Source organism: Oryctolagus cuniculus, chromosome 15 (assembly GCF_964237555.1).
Source record: "Oryctolagus cuniculus chromosome 15, mOryCun1.1, whole genome shotgun sequence".
Taxonomy (NCBI): Eukaryota; Metazoa; Chordata; class Mammalia; order Lagomorpha; family Leporidae; genus Oryctolagus; species Oryctolagus cuniculus.
In genome coordinates, this window is record NC_091446.1 from 16,667,292 (window position 1) to 16,687,692 (window position 20,401).

Below are 20,401 nucleotides of genomic sequence, written 5' to 3' on the forward strand. Positions count from 1 at the left end.
AAAGGTGTCAGGGTACAGTAAAGGATGCAGGCCGGAGCTGGGGGGACCTGCCTGGCACCAAGCAGAACCTCTCCAAAATTCCCTAGGTCCCAGTCTTGTCTTTATGCTGTGTCCTCAAGGGCAAAAGTGTCTGATGTGAGTACAGACTCTTACCTTCCTTTTTCTTCTCTTGGCCTTTCGATGAGCAAAGTAGATCGCAATCCCTTACTTAGTCCGGGCCCATCACTCGATCTGCCTTGTGAACGACAGTCCCTATTGAAAGAAACGTCTTCCCCAAGGCTGAAGGTGTTGTCTGCGACACAGCAAGCTGCCTTTCACTGTCATTTCTGCCCTGCTGCAAAGGAGGGACTCCCTGCACTGCGGATGTGACTGCACTGACCTCCTTGCCTTTGTTTTTTGGCCCAGCGCCTCTATAAAGCAGCTGGAGAGGACGCGAGACACCAGTACACAATGACCCTGGGCTTGCCTGAGTTTGTCCGAGCAAAGACAAATGCAGCCAATCTGAGTGACGTAAGCCTTTCTCGTTGCTTAAGTTCAAGTGCGCTCCAAATCCACACGTGTGTGTTTCCATGAAGGGCTTGAACAGTGACCCTGCTGGCGTTCACGGAGGCTTTTTGAAATGCATGTTTTCAAATGGCGGTGTTAACCGTGCCTGTTCACAGTGTATTGAGTACACCTGTGTCCTCGGAGCCTACTGCAGGGTGTGTGCCAGGGAGATTTGCCCTGTCTTTGTAACACTGAGTTGCCAAGGAAAGGCATAGCTTTTGTTAATTCATGTCACTTTATTTTTAAAAGAAGATCTACATGTGTTCCCTCTTCAGGTGAAATACAAGGAGTCTTGGCGTAATCTGCGTGCTCAAGGCTACAAGCTGACAATGCAGGCGCTCCCCTTCCAGGCTGCCCGGGCCTCTGGGGACATAGCCAGTGATGTGAGTTGAATGAGATGACCTTCCATCTTGCCTAATTTCTGTTAGCTTCATGTAAAACAATGTCTGTGGCTGATTTTCCGGGATTAAAGCGAATCTGTAACCATGTGAGACAGGATGTCACCTGCAGAATACATTAGATCTGAATGAGACCTTTGACAGGGGGAGGGAAGGCAGAGCTGTGCTCATCAAAAGCTGAACTCGGGCGAAGGTCTCCAGCAGGAAGGAGATGACGATTCAGTTCCAGTAGCGGTGGATGTTCGGGCAACAGTCCCCTGGGTACTGCCTGAACAGCCTGTGCCGTTAACTCCACCCAGAGTTAGAAAGCGGACTCATGATGGAAACCGCAAGATAGCGTAACGCGCCTCCCGCTCGGCACTCCGCGTTTCCGCGCGCTGGCGTTACACTTGCCAGCTGTGCTTCAGTGACTCTGTTGATAGCGTCCATAGCTTTGGGATATGAAGGTGACTTTCTCTTTCCCGCAAACAAATCACAGAAAATGTGGACTTCAAATACATGGATCTTGTCTTTTGGGTTTAATGTTTTGCCAAGTACGAACAGATAAAGCGCAAGTTTCTCTTTTACCCTTTTTGATAAATTCCTCTTGGCCACAGGACACGTAAGGGGGAGTGGGCCCTTCATGCGGGTTCTGAGGCTGGGATTTTAATTAGATGGGAAGAATGGACTGGTGTTTTAATTGTTCCTCCCCAGGGAGGAAGGTGGGCTCATGGGCCACCCCACTGTGGTTTGCCTTAAGATCACCACCCCCTAGCACAGGAACCGGGTGATCTTTCTAGGGTCTGCAGTGAAAATGCACTGGGGTGGGGTGGGGGTCTGTGCAAACCAAATGCCAGCCCCTGAGTGGCAGGTCCTCCTTCCAGTTTCTCTACAGACACGACTTTGTGAAGGAGCGAGGGAGGTTCATCGGGGTCCGGAGCGTCAGTGACGACCCCCGGCTCCAGCACTGCCGGCGGATGGGCCAGCTGCAGAGCGAGAACCAGTACAGGAGGGAGGCGGCCAGCAGCCAAGCCCAGTGCCACCTCCCCATGGACATGGTGCACCTGGTCCACGCCAGGAAGGCCCAGGCCCTGGCCAGTGACCACGACTACCGCACACAGTGCCATGAGTTCACGGCGCTGCCCGAGGATCTGAAGATGGCCTGGGCTAAGAAAGCTCATACCCTGCAGAGTGAGGTAAGGGGCCTTGGGGAACGCCAGCCAGCTCAGGCTTCCTCCTCCCACCCACCTGGGAGTAAATCTCTTAGGTGGTCCGTGTCATCCAGGTGGGAATCGTTCCTTCAGTCTCTCAACAAACATTTAGTGAGCACCTCCTATGCACCAGGCATTATTCGTGGAAATACAGCAGTCCACGAAAGGACTGACAAAAGTTGTGTGCCCATGAACTAGAACTGAAGAGAGATAAGCCATGATTGTGCAGTACAAGGTGTAGATGATATGGAGCCAGAGCAGAGACATGGGAAGGGGTGTGTGTGTGTGTGTGTGTGTGCAGATGTGCGAACTGAAATGGGCCATCAGGGCAGTTCTCATTGAAAAAGGAGCATTTGAGCTAAGGCCTAAGGAGATGAGAGAAGAGGACAGAGCGCTCCAGGCAAACAAAAAAAGCACGTTGAGAGGCCAAGGGCCTGAGCAGGTGCAGCTCTGGTGTAAATGAGGCTAGAAGGAAGGCAGTAAGTGGAGTGGGGGCCTTCTAGGGGTTGGGGTTGGAGAGAACACAGCTAAGCTGTGTACAGAAGCACAGAAGTGGTGATCTGCATAAGAATAATGGGATCCTGGCTGATACCACTGACTGCTTCCCATTACTTTTATCCTTGCTACCGTGTTTAGGGGTGGGACACTTGTAATTCCTATTTCAGGGAATGTGAGAAGTCCCCAGGCAGGCCTGGCTCCAGAATCCGTCCTTCTCTCCTGGAGAAAGCTCAGAGCGCAGGGTCTCGCCTCTCCTGGCCCAAGTGTAGAACCTGAGGATCAGACAGAGGAGGTCCTTCCCTGAGCAAGGGCACCACACGGTGGTGGGAGGTTCTGGAGTCAGACTTGTGGGGTTTGACTCCCGGCTCCTCCACTGCTGGATGTGTGAACCTGAGCGAGTCTCCTCCTCTCTCCAAGCCTCAGACATGGCAATGATGAGATGGGACATAGCAGCAGTGACAGAGTGATTCTGGCCAGTACTTGGGAGGACACTGTGGCAGGCATAGCTCTACAGCAACCCACATAGGAAGATGCTGTCATTTAGAGCATAACCCACAGCTGTCACATGAACCCTTATCCTCTGCAAGCTCCCCGACTTCAGCACCTCTGACATTTTGGGCAGGATAATTGTTCGCTGTGGGGACCCCTGCTGTGCATCGCCAGATGTTAAGCAGCAACTCTGGTCTCTGTTACGTGCCCAGAGCACCTCCCAGTGTGACAGCCAAACATGTCTCCAAATATTGCCAAATATCCCTAGGGGACAAAATTACCCCTGGGGTGAAAATCCAGTTCCCAAAGGAGAGCTGCTCTAGAGGAAGTACTTGGCACGGTGCCTGATCGGCAGAAATGCTGGGTGAGTGTTAGCTGCCTTAATGTGCTCCCTGCACCAGTGCTCCCAGCTCTGCATGCCTGCAAGGCCATGCCTACTCCTCCTTTAATTCTATAAGGCAACAAGGGAGGTATTGTAAACATGAAGTTAGTTGTTATAATTCTTATTTCATTATTTAAGTAACTTCTTTATTCATCACAATCAGTATCTCCCTAGAGTATGGTGTGGGTGGGTTCATCTGGGTTTCACCAAGGGGACTTAGTTACTGAAGTACACAGCCCTTCCACTTGCTAATGGGCATCCTGAGGACCCCCAAGAACTGCTCAAAGCATGGCTCTGATGTGCAACCACAGTGGCCTGTCTGCACCTTGGGAGAGGGGAGGGAGGCTGAGCTGGCAGCAGAAGGGTGGGTGGGGAGCCAGCTTCTCCCCTTGCTGGCTGGGCGCTTTAAGTCACCACTTGACCTTCAGAAAAGCACGGAGGTCAAGTGGACCTATGATTTCAGACTTCTGGGATTATCGGGAAACTTTTTTTTTCAAAGATTTTATTTATTTATTTGAGAGGTAGAGTTACAGAGAGAGAGAGGGAGAGACAGAGAGAGAGGTCTTCCATCTGCTGGTTCACTTCCCAAAAGGTTGCAGTGGCTGGAGCTGAGATGATCTGAAGCCAGGAGCCAGGAGCTTCTTTTTCCAGGTCTCCCACGTGGATGCAGGGACCCAGCCACTTACGCCATCTTCCACTGCTATCCCAGGCCAGAGCAGACAGCTGGATTGGAAGAGGAGCAGCTGGGACTCGAACTGGCGCCCATGTGGGATGCCAGCATCCCAGGTGGAGGTTTAGCCTGCTAGGCCACAATGCCAGCCCCTGGGAAATCTTGTATTTTAATGATAGGATCGACATCTTGCCAAATTTTATGTTACTAAGCAAGGAAAAGGAAAAAACTCAAGCTCCCATTTCTGTTCATTCTGGAAAGGAATTTTTTTTTTTTGACAGGCAAAGTGGACAGTGAGAGAGAGACAGAGAGAAAGGTCTTCCTTTGCCGTTGGTTCACCCTCCAATGGCCGCCGCGGCCGGCGCGCTGCGGCTGGTGCACTGCGCTGATCCGATGGCAGGAGCCAGGTGCTTCTCCTGGTCTCCCTTGCAGGTGCAGGGCCCAAGCACTTGGGCCATCCTCCACTGCACTCCCTGGCCACAGCAGAGAGCTGGCCTGGAAGAGGGGCAACCGGGACAGAATCCGGCACCCCTACCGGGACTAGAACCCGGTGTGCCGGCGCCGCAAGGCGGAGGATTAGCCTAGTGAGCCGCGGCGCCGGCCTTCTGGAAAGGAAATTTTAACACTCAAAAATTACTAAGAATATACTTTAGAAAGGGGAGTTCTTCCCAAGAAATGGAAGATGATAGTCTTACTCTGGCATTTTAAAAATAGGATATGTATTAAAATTTTTGAAGGCTAAGACATTATTGCTTCAATTTTAAATTACCTTATATATGATATATGCATTATTTTAAAACTACAAATTGTTAATTTTTTGAGGGGGTTTAGATTCCAAGTACTAGGAACAGTAGGCCTCAAAATATCCAGCTGGTTCTGACACTTCAGCTTTATGCAGTCGTTATCAAAAATGCAATTTCCCATGGTTCCAGTATGCTGCCCAGGGTTCACTCCATTCAGAGTCTTCGAAGGAGTCACTCAGTTGCTCAGGCCCTGCCTACAGTTGTTTTTCCTGCCCTCATCCATCCAGGCCAGAAGGAAAGCTCTGGGTCAGGTCAGGCCAGAGGGGACCAGGAGATGCTCCTCAGGGCCGCGATTACCCATGTCACGCTCAAGTCCCGCCTGTGTCAGGCACTCACCTGAGATGCACGTGCTGGCCCCGGCAAAGTTCCCCGTGGACTGGTGCACTTTCTGTTGCCTCTTGGTCCTTTTCCAATTCTGCCCTTGCACCGGTCACCTCACTGGCTCAGCCAGGGCTGCAGGGCATCCTGCAAGCACGTGTATGGCCTATCTTGTGGACAGTGTGGCCCCACCCTTGGCAGCTCTGTGACTACAGGTGACCCCTGAAGCTCTGTGGGCTTCAGTTTCCTCATCAGAAACAACAAAACAACTGTAGCTAAAATCACGGGACGCTTACCTGGGTGTAATATTTTTGCACAGATTATTTCATTTAATAGTTGAGAGGGTACTAGTATTTTTCCTGTGCTTACAGATGTAGCATATGGGCTAGTAATCTAAGTAACTTGCTCACGGCCACAGACTGGCAGGGAAATTACTTGCTCAAGACCATGCAGCTAGTAAGGGCGGGAAGTGGGGCTCCGCTCCCAGCTCCGGTCTCTTTCCTCCTGGCTGGGTCCCTGGCATCCCCAGGTGGATGAACCCAGGTGCTCTGGCTCCTGACTTTGTCCTCTTAACCACGACACTTGTGGTGCAGCAGCTCATGGCTCTTCTGGGAATCTAGACCCCAAATTGCCAGTGGATGAGACTACAAATTCTTCCTTTGCAGGAATGGTGAGCACTGAGTGAGACGCTGGGTCTGAAGCAAGCTCCATCCCACATAAGGGAGTGATCTGAATGTTTCTTATTAATATGACAAATGCGTCCCTTCCCTCAGTCACCTCCTGAGTGCAATTGTTTACACTGTTCTTACATCAGGTAGAACCAGGGCCTGAAAGCTGGAGTGTGGACATTTGCAGCACAGTGCTCCAGAACAGGGTTGGGGTGGGGGTGCCAGGAACCCCGCTGTGTGAACCTGCAGGTGTCTTCCAGGCCTAGGGGTGTGTAGGAAGAGGAGCTGCCATTGGGGAGCCAGCCTCGTCGGCGCAGCTGCAGAAGATCCCTTATAATTTTAGAACGCGTCTTCCAGCCCAGCTTTGGGTAGCTGATTCGTCTTGACTCGCTTCCCTTCTCCCCTGCTTTCATCCTGAAGTCGGGGGCAGGTGTGTTGTTTTTAGGGTCTGCGTGAATAGTCAAAGCGGGCCTGGGAGCTGAGATATCAATAGACAATCCATTTATAAGAGAATCTGAGGCGCAGTCAGATCTTTGGGGAACCTGCATCTTGCCTTCTGACTTACCTGCGATCGTACTGTTCAGCTCAACAAAAGGCAAGTTGAAAGAGCGCTCCCCACTTCATCTCGCTTATGAAAGGAGCAAGGCCCGGCTGTGAAGAGGCCCTGTAGGATTATTCTCTCCAACTTAGAAATTTATCCAATTTTCTCTGTTCTTTATCAGAGTGGAAGGCAAAAGCTTTGCCGGTGTAGACTGAAAGATCGCGGTATGAAAAGCAATCTTACTGACATGGGGTTTTGAAGCCTGCTCCCGGGCCTGAGTGATGTCTCCCTGCACCAGTTGGAAAGCAGAGTGGAATTTGCACAGGGGCCTTAACCAGCAGACAGTAGATCAGACACGGACCCTCTTTGAGGCCAGCTGTGAGGGACGCTGTGAATGCCGAAATGAAAGAGAGCTAAAAAGGCCGAGAGCTGATTTCGGGAGTGATATTTTGCGTTACAGCAGAGCTTACATCTAAATTAGAGAAATGCCATCAACTTCGTTTAGACCCAAAGTTTAGATTTCCTTGGAGAGGCTTCTTCTACCTTTAAAAAAAAATGCCTAATTTCCATAAAGAGAAGGAGAGAAGCGGCCAGGCAGCAGGTCCCCTTGTAGGCACCGGGGAGTGGACTGAGGAAGAGGAGTGGGATTTTGCATTTCAGGAGGCTTCTAATCAGACATTGTCTTAAAGCGCGACTCGCTGTCTTCTCCCGGGAAGGATGCTGTGGCCCTAATCTCCTGAGCCCCAAGGCTTAGCCCATTTGGTTGCAATACAAGCACATCCTAAGGCGTAAACTGAGGCATACGCAGGTTAAAAGGGCTTCCTCGCGGTTCGATGGTGGTAGTGTGGTTTGTCTTGGTTTTTTAAGTCCTGCAGTCTTTGACCCGTGTCCCCTCTGCTGCCACCGCCGCAGGCACAGCAAGCTAACTTGCAGAGTAGCTCTTGTCCCTGAATGCCCTCAGGTGGGTTCGTTCGTGCAAACCGAGTCCCATTTTGGTAAAGTTGATTTGCTCCGAGTCACAGCGGGTCTGATCCGGCTCTCCACGCCCTTTTATGGACCTAGCAGTGTGTGGACTGTTTCTGTCTAGCAGGAGTCAATGGCCTCACTGGCAGGATGGGATAAAAATAATCCTGGCGGATGCTTGGACTTGGGCACATAGCTCAGCTCTTTCTCTAAGTGCTCATTCACTAGGCCATTACCTTCTGCTTTGAATCCTGGCTGTCCCATGGCAGGGCCTTCTTGTATGCTGGGCATGGTCCATTATTTAATTCCTGGCAGGTTGCACAAATTCAAACAGTTTGACTTGCAGGTATGCAGAAGATGTTGAGTTGTTGCCATGAAGCATCATTACAAACACCAGCACACATCAAGGATCGTCTAGAAGTGCCCTAAGAGTCTTGGGCTCTGTCCTGATAAAAGCCCATGTTCTTCTTCCTGCAGTGGCGCTACAAGTCAGACCTGATGGGCATGAAGGGCACAGGATGGCTGGCGCTGAGATCCCCACAGATAGAGAGTGCAAAGAAGGCTGCAGAACTCATCAGTGAGGTACCACCCATCTGCCCAATGCCCCTACCAGACCGGGCAAGGGCCGCCCGGCATTACTCTGGGAGAGGGAACCTGTTTACAGAGTGGAGACCCCAAGAGAAAAACCCCTGAGTGTTTTTCTGGGACCACTTGCAACCAAATCCCAGGATGAGAGTCGCCTCTCAATGAATTCACTGCTGGGGAACTGAAGGCGTGGATGAACGAGAAGTTTCTCAGGAAACAGGTTCTGTACAATTGTTTTCCTGGAGAGCAGGAAGCATATGCCTCCCAGCTACTGAGCTCCCTCCCAGTGTACAGGAACCATGAGATTTCAGATGGAGGTGGAAGTTGTACGGACAGCTGCATTACCTGAACGCAAGGATGCATGGCCGCCTTTGGTTTCTTAGTAATGGAACTTATTTGGACAAGGTCCAAGCAAGTCCCATTGGTGCTGGATCCCCCTCCCCTTTGCTGAATTCCATGGCATTAGGAGCCTCTTCCTTTGAGAGGAAATGCAGGGAAAATGTTCTGGGTCAGAGGTCGCTCGGATCTCTCCCTCCTCTTGATTGTTAGATGCCTGCCAACAAGTGGGACTTGTTTTTCATTCATGTCATTGGCACTTTTGGGGCTGAGGAGGTGGGGTGAAGCTGCACCTGGAAACATGCAGGCCGTTTGTCTCATGGGAATCCTTGTTTTCCTGTTACAGACCAAATACCGTGAAAAGCCAGACAGGATCAAGTTCACCACGGTGGTTGATTCCCCAGATCTGGTTCATGCCAAAAACAGCTACGTGCACTGCAGTGAGGTCAGTTCTTTCTCATCACATCCCAGGCACGCGTGGGGTGCAGGGCATCAGAATCCAGGCTCTGCGTAGATGTGAGTGCACACCCCTGCCCACAGCCCAGTTGTTTCATCTTTTCTAACCTCGCTTCCTTGAAGGAGGTCGGGTGGGGGAAATGTGGGGAGAATAATGATAGCAGCCCTTTCATAGGATTGAGCAAATTTAATGAAGGTTCAGTAAATAAAAGCACAGAAAGCTCTCAACAAGTACCCAGGACATAGTAAGTGCTCAAGCAATGCCTTGATGATGGCTTGCTCATAATTAATAATAATACCCAGTATGAGCAGATTTGGATCAGATGCCTCTTACTGGTTGATAGATGGTAATAGAAATAAAAGGTTAATGTAACCCAGTTAGCAAAGTACAAACAACGACATTCAAAGCTTCTTCCTGCTTTACTCTCTGCAAAACTTAGCCCTATTTCCTCCAGCCTGTATTATTTTGAGGAATACGAAGTCCAATGTTTCCTCCCTGAAATTGTCAAGGGGTTCAATTCTTCACCCCCAGTGACAAAGCTGCATCGTCCTCAGAGAGCCCAAATGTTACACAAAACCTAAATAGAATTTGGGAACAGATCGGACTGTTACAGAGTTTCCTCTGCAAAAATGGATGGGGCTCAAATGCTTCCTAAAATCGTTTGCAACTCTCTAATAGCTGCTCTCAACATAGCTTGAATTTAAAAATTCTGTCTTTCTGGGGCCAGGGTGGACTATGAAAACCTGATCTTGAACACATATGAATGCAGTTTACAATCAGAAGAACACCCCAGCTGTGTGTGTTGTTATTGTAATCATGGTGGTGATTAATACTCAACAGAGGCATTGAGGCTTTGCCTCGTTACTAGTGGAAAAACTAGTCTGCTCTCAGGTGCAGGCGTTCTCTGAAATCCCCACGCATCTGGGAAAAACCCATGAGATGGCCAATGGGGATGTTGGATTGGGGCCCAGTTGAGGAGATCCTGATCATCTTAACAGATCTGTTAACTACCAAGCCACCCCTGCCTAACCCTGGCCATACAAACACCCTCCACCAAGCAGGGGGTCAGGGGAGCAAGTGAGCTGTGTATTGCCTGTGGTCCAGGAAGTGCTACTCTCCTGTGTTTCCCTGCAGCGTCTGTACAGGTCTGGGGACGCCGAATCCCTGCACAGATACACCCTGATCCCCGACCACCCGGATTTCGCCCGAGCTCGCCTCAACGCGCTGCATCTGAGCGATGTAAGTGAACTGGTGGTTCATGTGGGGTGTGCCTAAAAACCAGCTGTGCCCACAGCATATTTTGTTTGTTAAAATAAAGTCCTGGGAGGGGTGACTTGGAGCAGAGAGGATACTGGACTGAGACTATCTGTGGCTTTCGGTCACTTTCCTCGCTGGGCTTTGGGACCGTCACTTGTAAAATGGGAATGAGGCTCAGCTTGACCAAGGTTCCTTCCGGTGCTAAAATTCTGGGCATGGCACCAAAGACCTCAGTTGTGTGCTGGGTTCTGGCCCGGGAGTGGTCCCCTGGACCTGACACCTGTGCCATTGGTTTCCTGGACTCCCTTCTGCCATACAGCAGAGTGTGGCTGCAGAGCAGGGGTGGCACTGTCTCACCCTGCATCTGCAAAGACACTGCCGTCGTGGTTCGTCCTGTGCAAATGCAGCTGGCTCCTTTGTGCGAGGGACTGTGCCCTCCAACACTTCAGTTTCCCTTGGACGTGTGCCCTTTGCATGCATAACCAAGACGCGGCCTCCTAAGCCCAGGCTTGTTGTTGGCAGGGGTCGGAGGCCCCCAGTTGTAATAGAATAGGCGGCCGCTCGGCCAGCAAAGCTGTGATCCGCGGATAACAGGTAGAGAGGCGGCGGAATCAAAAGGTACTGTCAGATCAGAATAACACAGCCTGCGTGTGTCGGCCTGGGGCAGCACGGGGCCTCCCAGAGCCCGGCCATTCTTCCCTCCCTGGCCTGGCCATTGTGTCCTGGGGCTCCGTGCAGATCAACAGCTGCTACCATTCACCCCAGAGGTGGCTGCCTCGCAGGGGTTGGCGAGAGGCGCCTTCTAGTTAGCGTGTGTATTAGTTTGTTGCATTTGTAAAGCCCTGTGGGATCCCACGCAGTGAATGCAATGGTGCTTTGTAAATATGAGTTATTATGACCATTTGATGTTTTTGAGGGACGTGCGAGGGATAATTTTAGAACAGCAGCTCTGGTGGGCTGACCTCCATCTGGGGAAGCAGGACCTCCCCCTTGGGCGAGCTGGCACAAAACATCCATCTCATTAATGCTCCGAGGATGGGGGACGGTGAGGCCTCCAGGTGAGGAGCTACTGGAGGCCCAGGGCTGTGGAAACTGGGATAAGGCAGCCAGTCCATCGGGAGCCCAACGTCAGGAGGGCAGCCACCCGGGCTGGCGACAGAAGCGTCTTGCCTCTCACAGGGGATGCCAGTTTGCAGAGTCCCAGAGCTGAAATTAGCTGCCGGGCCATCCAGGTATGAGAACTCATGAACCTCTTTTGAAGAGGACTTCTTCGGGGGGCGTGTGGAATACGCACAATTGGATCAAGTGCTCTGTGAGGAAGATGTGGAGGCAAAGTGACCTTCCTGGGCAAAGAAAGCCACTGAGATGCGTAAGGCAGCCGAAATAACTCAGAATCAAATGACTCTAATGTGTGAGGATGAGGACAAAACTGTGCCCACTGTGATAAAGAAGAGGAGCGCCCGGGGTTCCGAATCAAAGAGTCGACGGAATCTAAAGACTCCCAGTGGCAAGGCAAAAACCTCAACAGAATACAAAACCTCAGGGAGGAAGTGATCACAATCAAGCAAATAGTATACAGGGAGAAGTCTCAGGAGAAAGCGAGCCAACGCCCTGGGGAGAACCCCAATGTGGGCCCCACGCTCCAGTGGATCCTGAGTCACATAGACTTGGAAGCTGGGGTACCTTGGACACCGACGCGGGGTGCTGTTTGAGTTGGGTGTCACCAAGTTTGGTGTCGTTGATTGCACTCAGATCTCGTGTGGGCCTTGGAGAGAGCAATGAGTTTTTGACTCTGTTGGCTGCACTAATGTTGGTGGGACCACCCAAACAAAGTGAGGCTGAAAGGGATCGGTGCTTCGTCTCTCCCCGAATATCCCCTTCCTTCTACAGATCTTTCAGTCCCAGCTGCTAAACTCAACAGTGCCCCCATAAGTCCATCATTCTGGCTCTGTTGGGGATCTGTCTGTTAAGTGATCACCCCAGCGGCGATTGGTTCTGTATTTCCAGGGCCTTGAACATGGTAGGGATTTAGCTTTTGGTTTGTGGGGCTGCGCCTTGGAGCTGCAGGCGATGGTGAAGGTGCAGGTGATGGTGAGCCGTGGCAGAAAGAAACGAGTTCCATCACGCGTGACCCAGGCTCTTCATGGTCCCCCTGGTTCCAGGCCCGGTGCGGGATGGGGTGAGGCACTTTGCTTTTCATCTGCCACTCCTCCTTGGCTTAATCCCCCCAACCCCATGTGGAACAGAGCGCCAGCCTTGACCTCCATTTCCAGGTGACAAAAGTAAAGTTCTTAAGGGCCTCCTGACCCGCTGTAGCTCATGGAACGAGCGAGCGACCGCCGCGGTCTGGGGCTGTCACTTTGTCATCTGTTGGTGATGTGTCTCCCCTGCTGTCTCCCTTCTCTGTGGCTGAATAAAGGAGAGCCCTCCACTGGGATCGCCGGAGGAGTCCTTTCATGGAGCCATTCCCTTATCTTGAAAAAAAAAATTAGCTACAGAAGATTTTGACGCCTCTCTCGGTGATGTGGGCCTACCTGAGGACTGAGAGGATATGATTACAGACTCCCAGAGGGTGTGTGGGAACAACTTGAAAAGGGGGAAAAATGAAAGAGGAAGATATGAAACACATGGGTCAGGTACTCGGTCAGGTGCTTGACAATAAATGTAATTCAGGCGAAGGCTCTTCCCTTCGTGCAGGCACCAGGGGTGTATGTGAGATGCAGCAGGCCTCAGAGTGACGATGTGGGACATGGCATCAAAGCCAGGCCAAGGGGCCCCCAGGAAGTCAGTGGAGCTAACAAATGCATGGCTGTCAAGACCTAAGGAACAGCACGTTCAGCACAGAGGAAGAAACTGGGTTCTGAAACTTTGAGTCTGGCGTCTAGAAGCTGCAAACCCGAGGCTCCAACCGTGAGCGCCAAGACAGGAAGGAGTGGGTCAGGGACCTCCGAGACCCACAGAGTGCGGCAAATGAGCCAGACCCCCCAGACCGCATGCCTCTAAAGAGAGGAAGCCCTGCTTGGCCAGTCCCAGCAGTCTCAGAGCTGGGAGGCCCCCGGATAGACGTGGGGCCGTGGGCTCCATCATCCCGGGGCCTAACAAGGCCAAGAGGACTATTTAGGAACCAGCAATGTGCAAGCAGTGGAGGTGCTCCGTGCTCACTCCGGTTCTGTTTTCCCCTTCCAGAAAGCCTACAGAAACTCTTGGGAGCAGATCCGGGCCAGTGGCTATGACTTCAGGCTGGATGCCATCCCGTTCCAGACTGCCCGGGCATCCAGGGAGATTGCCAGCGACGTAAGACCTTGCCCCCCGCCCCCCATCACTGATAGGATTCACTGGGGGTTTCCCAGATCTGTGGAGAGGCAAACCACCAGGGCCTATCAAAATTATCTCTCCCTCCACTCCAGAACTGAATGTGTATTTCAAAGGAAAGAAAAAATAAGGCTTATTTTCTAGGATCTTTGCCAGCAATTTGGGGTTGGGGAGAGTTGTATCCCTACTCCCTCTGTCTTCACAGAGGTCCTCTTAAAGTGATGTGGAGCACCTGGAACCAGGGCAATGAACCAGGTCAATGATTGGTTTGCCAGGATGCAGTAAATGGGCTTCCTTTAGCTGAACTGCAGTGGGATGATGTAGAAAGATATTGGGCTTTCCCCCTAGTTTGACTTGAGTTCTAGCTTGGCCACTTAGGAATTAGCTGTTTGTCTTGGGGAAGTTGTTTACATTCTCTGAGCTCAGATTTCTATATCTATGAAATAGAGATTGAGTATTTGTGGTCTAGGGTTGATGGAGGAATGGGAACAAATGGTTTACAGGGTCTGGCTCATGGCAGGTGTTTAGAAGAGGCAGCCATTATTGCTGAAGAAGGGGGTGTCACCTACTGGGCAAATGCTCTTCACACCTTCCCACGCTCACCCATGAATGGTTCCTGGCTGGCCCATGGGGAGATGAGTACAGAAACAGAGCCTGCATTCAGAAAGGCGTTTAGTCTTTGGACATTGAGATATTCAAGTATGTGATCATTTTGTTGAATAAGATAAAGGCCAGTTTGGGGTGTTACCAAACACACATAGTAGGACCACATATTGCTCTTTGATAGGTTGGAAATTTAAAAATCCAAACACAAGTTCTTTACTACAGATGATTTGAAGAGCACTGGTCTAGGTCCCAAACAAGATCGGACTTGAACCTGACCAGAGGTTAAAAGCTGGAAAGGATCAGAGGAAGAACGGGCACACTTCTCTTCCTTTGGAGTTTTAACTGCAGCAGCATCAACGCCAGTAGCTGCCACTCAGTGGGCGTGAGCCAGTGGCCAGCACGAAGCTCAGCCCCATCTCATTAAATCCTTTTAATATCCCATGGGGTCGAAATTCATTACCCCATCTTTAAGATGGGGAAACTGAGACTCAGAGAGACTCAATAACTGACCCACGTCACAACTTTGGTTCTACCCAGATCCAAAATGTGTGCCTCTAATCCACCATTGAGCTCCCTACTGTGTGTCCCATAGGACGACCCCCTCGGGGAGGGGAGGCTGGCCTGTGGAGGGGGGAAGACATGGGCCCTAGCGACCCCTCTCTGCTCCTCTGACCTTGCAGTTCCGGTACAAGGAGGCCTTCCTGCGGGACCGGGGCCTGCAGATTGGGTACCGCAGCATCAGTGATGACCCAAGGATGAAGCATTTCCTCACCGTGGGCAGACTTCAGAGTGACAATGAGTACAAGAAGGACTTTGTCCAGAGTCGGTCCCAGTTCCACAGCCGTGCAGACCAGCCAGGGTTTCTGCATGCCAAGAGGAGCCAGCAACTGGCCAGCGACGTGCAGTACAGACAGCCCCTGCCCCAGCCCACAAGTGACCCGGAGCAGCTGGGCCTGAAGCACGCACAGAAAGCCCACCGGCTGCAAAGTGATGTGAGCAGCCTTCGCCGGCCCCGCTGAGGCCTCTCCCCTCGTGCCTCTTCCTAGGACAAGGCCCTGTGCTCTGGGGAGTTGGGCCAAGATAGGACCCAAGGCCCTTAACACTACCGACCCAGAGGAATAGTAACAATCACCTCCATTTCTTGAATTTCTGCTGGGAAGTCAGGCTTTGTGCCAAGTGCTTCCCAAGCATCCTGTCCTGTAGCCTTCACAATAACCCCACTATGGCCCCATTTTACAGATCAGGAACCTGAGGCTCAGAGGGGTTAACTTAATATCCCCCAGCAAAGAAGTGGCAGACCTAGGATGTAAATGCCATTTGGTTTGCTGGGAGAGCCCCAGCTGTGCTGTGTTTCCAAGGGTCCTTAGTAGTTACCTAACCCAGCCCTGCACTTTCCGTGGGAAGAAACTGCATCCCACAAAAGAGAAGTGGTTCCCCTAAGGCCACGGAGTAAATCAAAGTAGGCGCTCAGAGTTGACCCAGCTGTTCCCCACCCCCAACCCTGCACCACTGAGCTCCCATCACTTGAAAGGGGCAGCGAAAGGCTGGCTCCACTTGTGGCACACTGGGCCCTTGGTGCCAGGGAGCTACTGCATGAGATGGATTTGTTCCCACTGCCCTAGCTTTACTAACAACAATATATTCCCCATCTTGTGGTGGCTTTTCTAACCCTGTCCACTCAGTGGTCAAACCACCCCAAACCCTGCTGACATATTCTTGCTTCTCTCCTTCCCCCAAGGTCAAGTATAAATCGGACTTGAATCTGACCAGAGGTGTTGGCTGGACTCCTCCTGGCTCCTACAAAGTGGAAATGGCTCGGCGGGCTGCAGAACTGGCCAACGCAAGGAGCCGGGGTCTCCAGGGGGCTTATGTGAGTGTGGCGAGACCCTGGGGGAAAGACAAACTCATTGTTTCTTTTCAAAGTTTATTTTTGGCCAAAGATCAGCCTCTCTAAAGAAGTGTAAAATGCAGCTGGAGCAAGGCGCCTAATTTCACGGGTCTGAGATGACCAGGCGGATGACACGTGGGTTAAACTTCCCGCAGGGTTTTCTCTGAAGTCCCAGCCATTAGTTCTGCAGAGGCAAACCTACTGGGGTGACATCAATCCCGGGCCAGGGCAGCCCAGGCTGTGCTGACTGCTGGCTTGCTGCATTTGTGGAAAGGGTCAGAGACTTGCTGGCTACAACAGTCTGCATTTCAAATGCTTTTATTTTTCCCAAAAAGACACCGCATCTAAATGAGATTGACTTTGCTTCTTTTTCATTCTTGCCTTGAGGATCCTTTTTCCTGGGAAGGATGGAGGAGGGGAGAGGGTGTGGAGACGAATGAGTCCCATGCTCCTGGGCTATCTTACCATCTCCTGTGGAAACAGGACGGGAGCTGCGTGGTAACTCCGGGCTGTGTGTTTGATTTCTGCAGGGAGGGCCAGAGGCCATGGAGTCTGGAGATGATCCCAGGGGGCAGGTGAACCCAGATGCCACTGAGATCCTGCACGTCAAAAGGAAGAAGGCTCTGCTGTTGTGAGCGAGTGGTGTCCACGCCAGTTCTTAAGAGAGAAGCCGGAAGAGCGAACTTGCATCTGAAGATCCAGACTTTAGATGGCCCCAAGTGGACGAGCTGGAACAATGGAGCACCTGCTTTCCCTGGTCCTGGGTTTATTAAAACAACTGTGAAAGCAACGGGGCTATGTCGTATTATTGCTCCTCTCTCTAGTACCTGGCTGGTCGGTCCAGGATGAGGAATAAAGAGGCCAGGGCGACTCCCCCCAAGGCTGGGCAGTCTGCAGTCCCTTGCTGGCAGGTGTCAGGTGGAGACAGCCTCTGAACGCTGATTTTCTAGGAAGAACAACTGTTGAAAGTGAAGCAAACCTAAGCTATCTCGTGTGGGTTCCATCATGCTTTGAGAGATCAGAAAGAGCCAGATGAAATGGTGCAAAGGCTGGGCCAGGAAGGCCCAGGCTGGGCAGTGGTTGTCTCTGCATAGAACATGAACACTCGCTGCGTGGAGGCCACGGGGTGCCTGTGGCTGCCCAGGAGCCCGTGTTGTCTGAGGTGCTTCAGAGGACGGCAGCTTAGACGGCAGCCTCCCTTTGGATGGTGGCTTTGATCCAACTCAGGAACCTGGTGACTTGGGTGTAGACCCCTGGTTTCTTCCCACATTCCAGGCCCCAGCTCACTATGCCGGAGATGTAGTAGGTGCCATTCTTCTCACAGGTCAGAGGACCTCCAGAGTCACCCTAGGGGAGGAAGGGGCGTGAGGTCAGCCTCGGGGCCACAGTACATTCAGACACCCCCACGACCGCAGAGAGGGTGCCGGGGCTGAGGGGGCGGTGTCGGCTGCCAGCTGTGGCGGGCTGCTCTGGAAAGCAGGCTCTCCCCAGGCTTCCGGTGCCGTGAAACTCACTCTCTAAGTGAGCAGTGTCCTTTGTCCCTGAGCCTGGGAGGCTTGGCACAGGAGCCAAGGGCTGTAGCCACCGTGCCATGGGCAAACTCTAATTCCTGACTCTTAGTCACAGGAGGGTTTTTTTTTTAAAATACTTACTTTGTTTCTTTGAAAGAGAGGGGAGGGACAGGGACAGGGAGAGGGACAGGGAGAGGGAGAGAAATAGGAGATTGTCCATCCTCTGGTTCACTCCCCAAATGGCCGCCATGGCCTGGGCTGGGCCATGCTGGAGCCAGGAGGCTGGAATGCCACCCCGGTTTCCCACATGGCTGGCAGGGGCCCAAGCACTTGAGCCGTCTTCCACTGCTTTCCCCTGAACGTTAGCAGGGAGCTGGATCGGAAGTGGAGCATGCACAACGCCCGCATTGCAGGCTGTGCTTACCCCGGCGCACCGCAGTGCTGGCTCCCTTCAGGGTGTCACTGCTGTGAGCTCTCAGGGGCTCTGGACTTGCTCCTTCTGGGGCCCTGTTTGGATACAGCCCTGGGCACACACAGGGGAGGAGGATGGGGACTCAGGGGGCACCCTGGTCAGGGCATTCACCGTGGTCCACGTGGTTAGATGTCCTGGGCTCTGAGCCAGGCTCTGGTGCCTGCCAGCCTTGGGCCTCAGGTTGTCACACTGCTAACTGTGTCCCAGGGCTGTCGTGAGGATTCTGAGAAGGACAATGAGGGTGTCAGCAGCTCTTAGGCTCCCAAACATCCACTACCACTTAAGCACCACCACTAACAGGTGTTTTTCAAATGAATTCCCTCTTGGCATCTTAGCCACAACCTTAGGATGATTTGATGGACATGTTAGCACCATTTTACAGATTAGGCATCTGAGATCAGAGAATTTGGTGACTGCTAAGGCCACACAATAGGGGACAGAACCAAGTTGCAAACCCATGGCTGTTACCAGAGCCGGCAGCAATTATTTCTTTTCTTGAACAATCTCTGACTCATCTCCCAGGGGCTTAGGGCAAGTAGCACCCATCTGCCTATGGTTCTCTGCATATGTGCATATCTGTGGTCCCTGGGAGAGGGAAGGGCTCACAGCAGAGACACAAACCCTGGAGCAGTCATTTCCATTTCCCAACCCAAAGTGAACTCAAGGTGGGCAAGTAATGTTTGGATCCCTTTGTAGAGAGACTCCATCAAGGATCTAGGACCCAAATGTGGCCCTGTTGGGTTTTCCAGGGTAGTTGGGTGGTTTGTGAGGACAATCAGCAGAAAATTGTAAATCGAGGTGTTTCTGGGCATCTGGGACGGACGTATGCTGTGTGATGACACCCTGGCAGAGGCAGGGACTCTGGGGAGTGCACTGGGACACCGCCTGAGGTCCCCTTGGCACCAGTGTGGAGCTGCCACCTCCTCCCTCCCCAGCAGCTTCTCACACACCGCAGGCCTCAGCAGCTTGGGGTTCCCAAAGTCGAGACTGGGAGGAGCGTCAGGCAGGCCCTAGGCTGGCTATGGCCGCAGAGCCACTTAGCGTGCTAAGGTGAAACCTGTATCTGTCTCTCTCGTTTAAATCCTCATGAGTAGTTAATATCATTGCAAAATCTCTAGGCCTCACATCTTTCTCCTTCCAGCCAATGGCCTTTAGGGCATTCGTTGGGCTATTTCAGACCTGCTGCCCAACACTGAGGCCAGCTGTGCCATCTTCACATTTAAATATCGTGGAGCACAGTAGCAAAGGCTGTGGCATCCTGCAGACCTGGGTTGTCCAAATTCTAGCCCTGCCACTTAGCATCCAGGCCAAGACAACCTCTGAAAACATCTGTAAAATGGGGCTAATGATGCCCTCCACACACACACCAGAGGGTTGGGGGAATTCGAGTGAACAATGCAGGCACCAGGACCACTGTGGTTACCAAGTTGAACCATCCATACTGATGTGGACTGCTACAGCCCTATCTCCGCCCAGGGCTCCCAACAGCCTCTGTGCCCGAGGACTGCCAGCCTCTCCTTCTCCAAGTACCATTAGGAGCCTCTGACCTGGCAGGTGTCTTGTCCAGGTTTCTGAAGGTTTCCTGCACAAATCATGCTGTCATCAATCATGTGGTCGTAGAGTCGACGCGAGTTGCACAAAGTGTTTGCAATCAGCTTGACTTTGGCATCCAGGAGCTGGCGGGACCCTTCCCCTGTGGGGCAAAGAGAAAAGTCACTATGGTGGGCACCAGAATCCAGCAGTACTAGAAGGCCACCAGCTCTCAGCTCAGGAAGCGTGGATTTTCCAGGAGCTGGGAAGCGTCGCCTTCTAAGGCTGATGGATCCTTTCCCTCAGGCGTCACCACGCCTATGCAGACCTGTAATGCTGCACTTATCACAGTGGGGCTGAACCATTCATTGCCTCCTCTGTAACCCCAAGCAGACTATGAGGCCTAGGAGGGTAGGGAAGGTGTGTTGACTATTTGTTAATTTCCTATGCAGACCAGAGAGGCTAGCATTTAGTAGACTCTTGGGGAGTGAGTGGATAGATGAATGGATGGATGGATGGATGGATGGAGTGCCCTGGTGTACTGCTATTGCTCCACAGGTAAAGAGTCAATCAAAACATGTCATTGACTTTGAACACACAGCCTTGGAGGGCTATTCAGAGAAACTAAAACATCCTAGCCTGAATGTCTTGTAAGAGCCCCATCTCAGACATGGCCATACTGTCCAATCCATATTGCACAGAATAGGGATCAGAAGGCTTAGGTGGACTACAATGAAGATAGCTTCAGAAAAGAGTTTCCTGGTCAATTCTAAAATCAGTTAGCAAGAAGTCTCCTTTCCCAAAAGCATCGGACAAATTTGTATATTACATTTCCCTTTCGTCATGAATACAGACCTGTTAAAAGTGATTCTTGCTTTTTCATTATCAAGGGCAAGATTTGGAAGGGAAGGGAAGTATATTTTTAATGTTTGGGAAAGACTTGAAATACTCTTTTGAATTTCTTTGCATTAGAGGGAGTGA

General features: G+C 51.8%; 2 protein-coding genes across 8 annotated transcripts in view; one reads left to right on the top strand and one right to left on the bottom strand.

Moving 5' to 3' along the window:
* The window catches only part of NRAP (nebulin related anchoring protein), a 70,441-nt gene extending 53,744 nt beyond the window's left edge, over nt 1-16,697 (top strand). For all 7 annotated transcript variants that reach the window (XM_008270528.4, XM_070057204.1, XM_002718751.5 and 4 more), the window contains 10 exons: nt 406-510; nt 822-929; nt 1,808-2,119; nt 7,944-8,048; nt 8,734-8,832; nt 9,979-10,083; nt 13,288-13,395; nt 14,700-15,011; nt 15,758-15,889; nt 16,438-16,697. In XM_008270528.4, coding sequence (XP_008268750.2) covers nt 406-510; nt 822-929; nt 1,808-2,119; nt 7,944-8,048; nt 8,734-8,832; nt 9,979-10,083; nt 13,288-13,395; nt 14,700-15,011; nt 15,758-15,889; nt 16,438-16,542 — 1,491 coding nt within the window. In that variant the 3' untranslated portion in view covers nt 16,543-16,697. The remainder of the gene's footprint in view (nt 1-405; nt 511-821; nt 930-1,807; nt 2,120-7,943; nt 8,049-8,733; nt 8,833-9,978; nt 10,084-13,287; nt 13,396-14,699; nt 15,012-15,757; nt 15,890-16,437) is intronic.
* A 249-nt stretch (nt 16,698-16,946) lies between these two features.
* Nucleotides 16,947-20,401, bottom strand: part of HABP2 (hyaluronan binding protein 2) — a 31,097-nt gene continuing 27,642 nt past the window's right edge. The window contains exons 12-13 of the mRNA XM_008270527.4: nt 19,438-19,583; nt 16,947-17,254 (exon numbers count right to left, since the gene is read on the bottom strand). Coding sequence (XP_008268749.2) covers nt 17,090-17,254; nt 19,438-19,583 — 311 coding nt within the window. The 3' untranslated portion in view covers nt 16,947-17,089. The remainder of the gene's footprint in view (nt 17,255-19,437; nt 19,584-20,401) is intronic.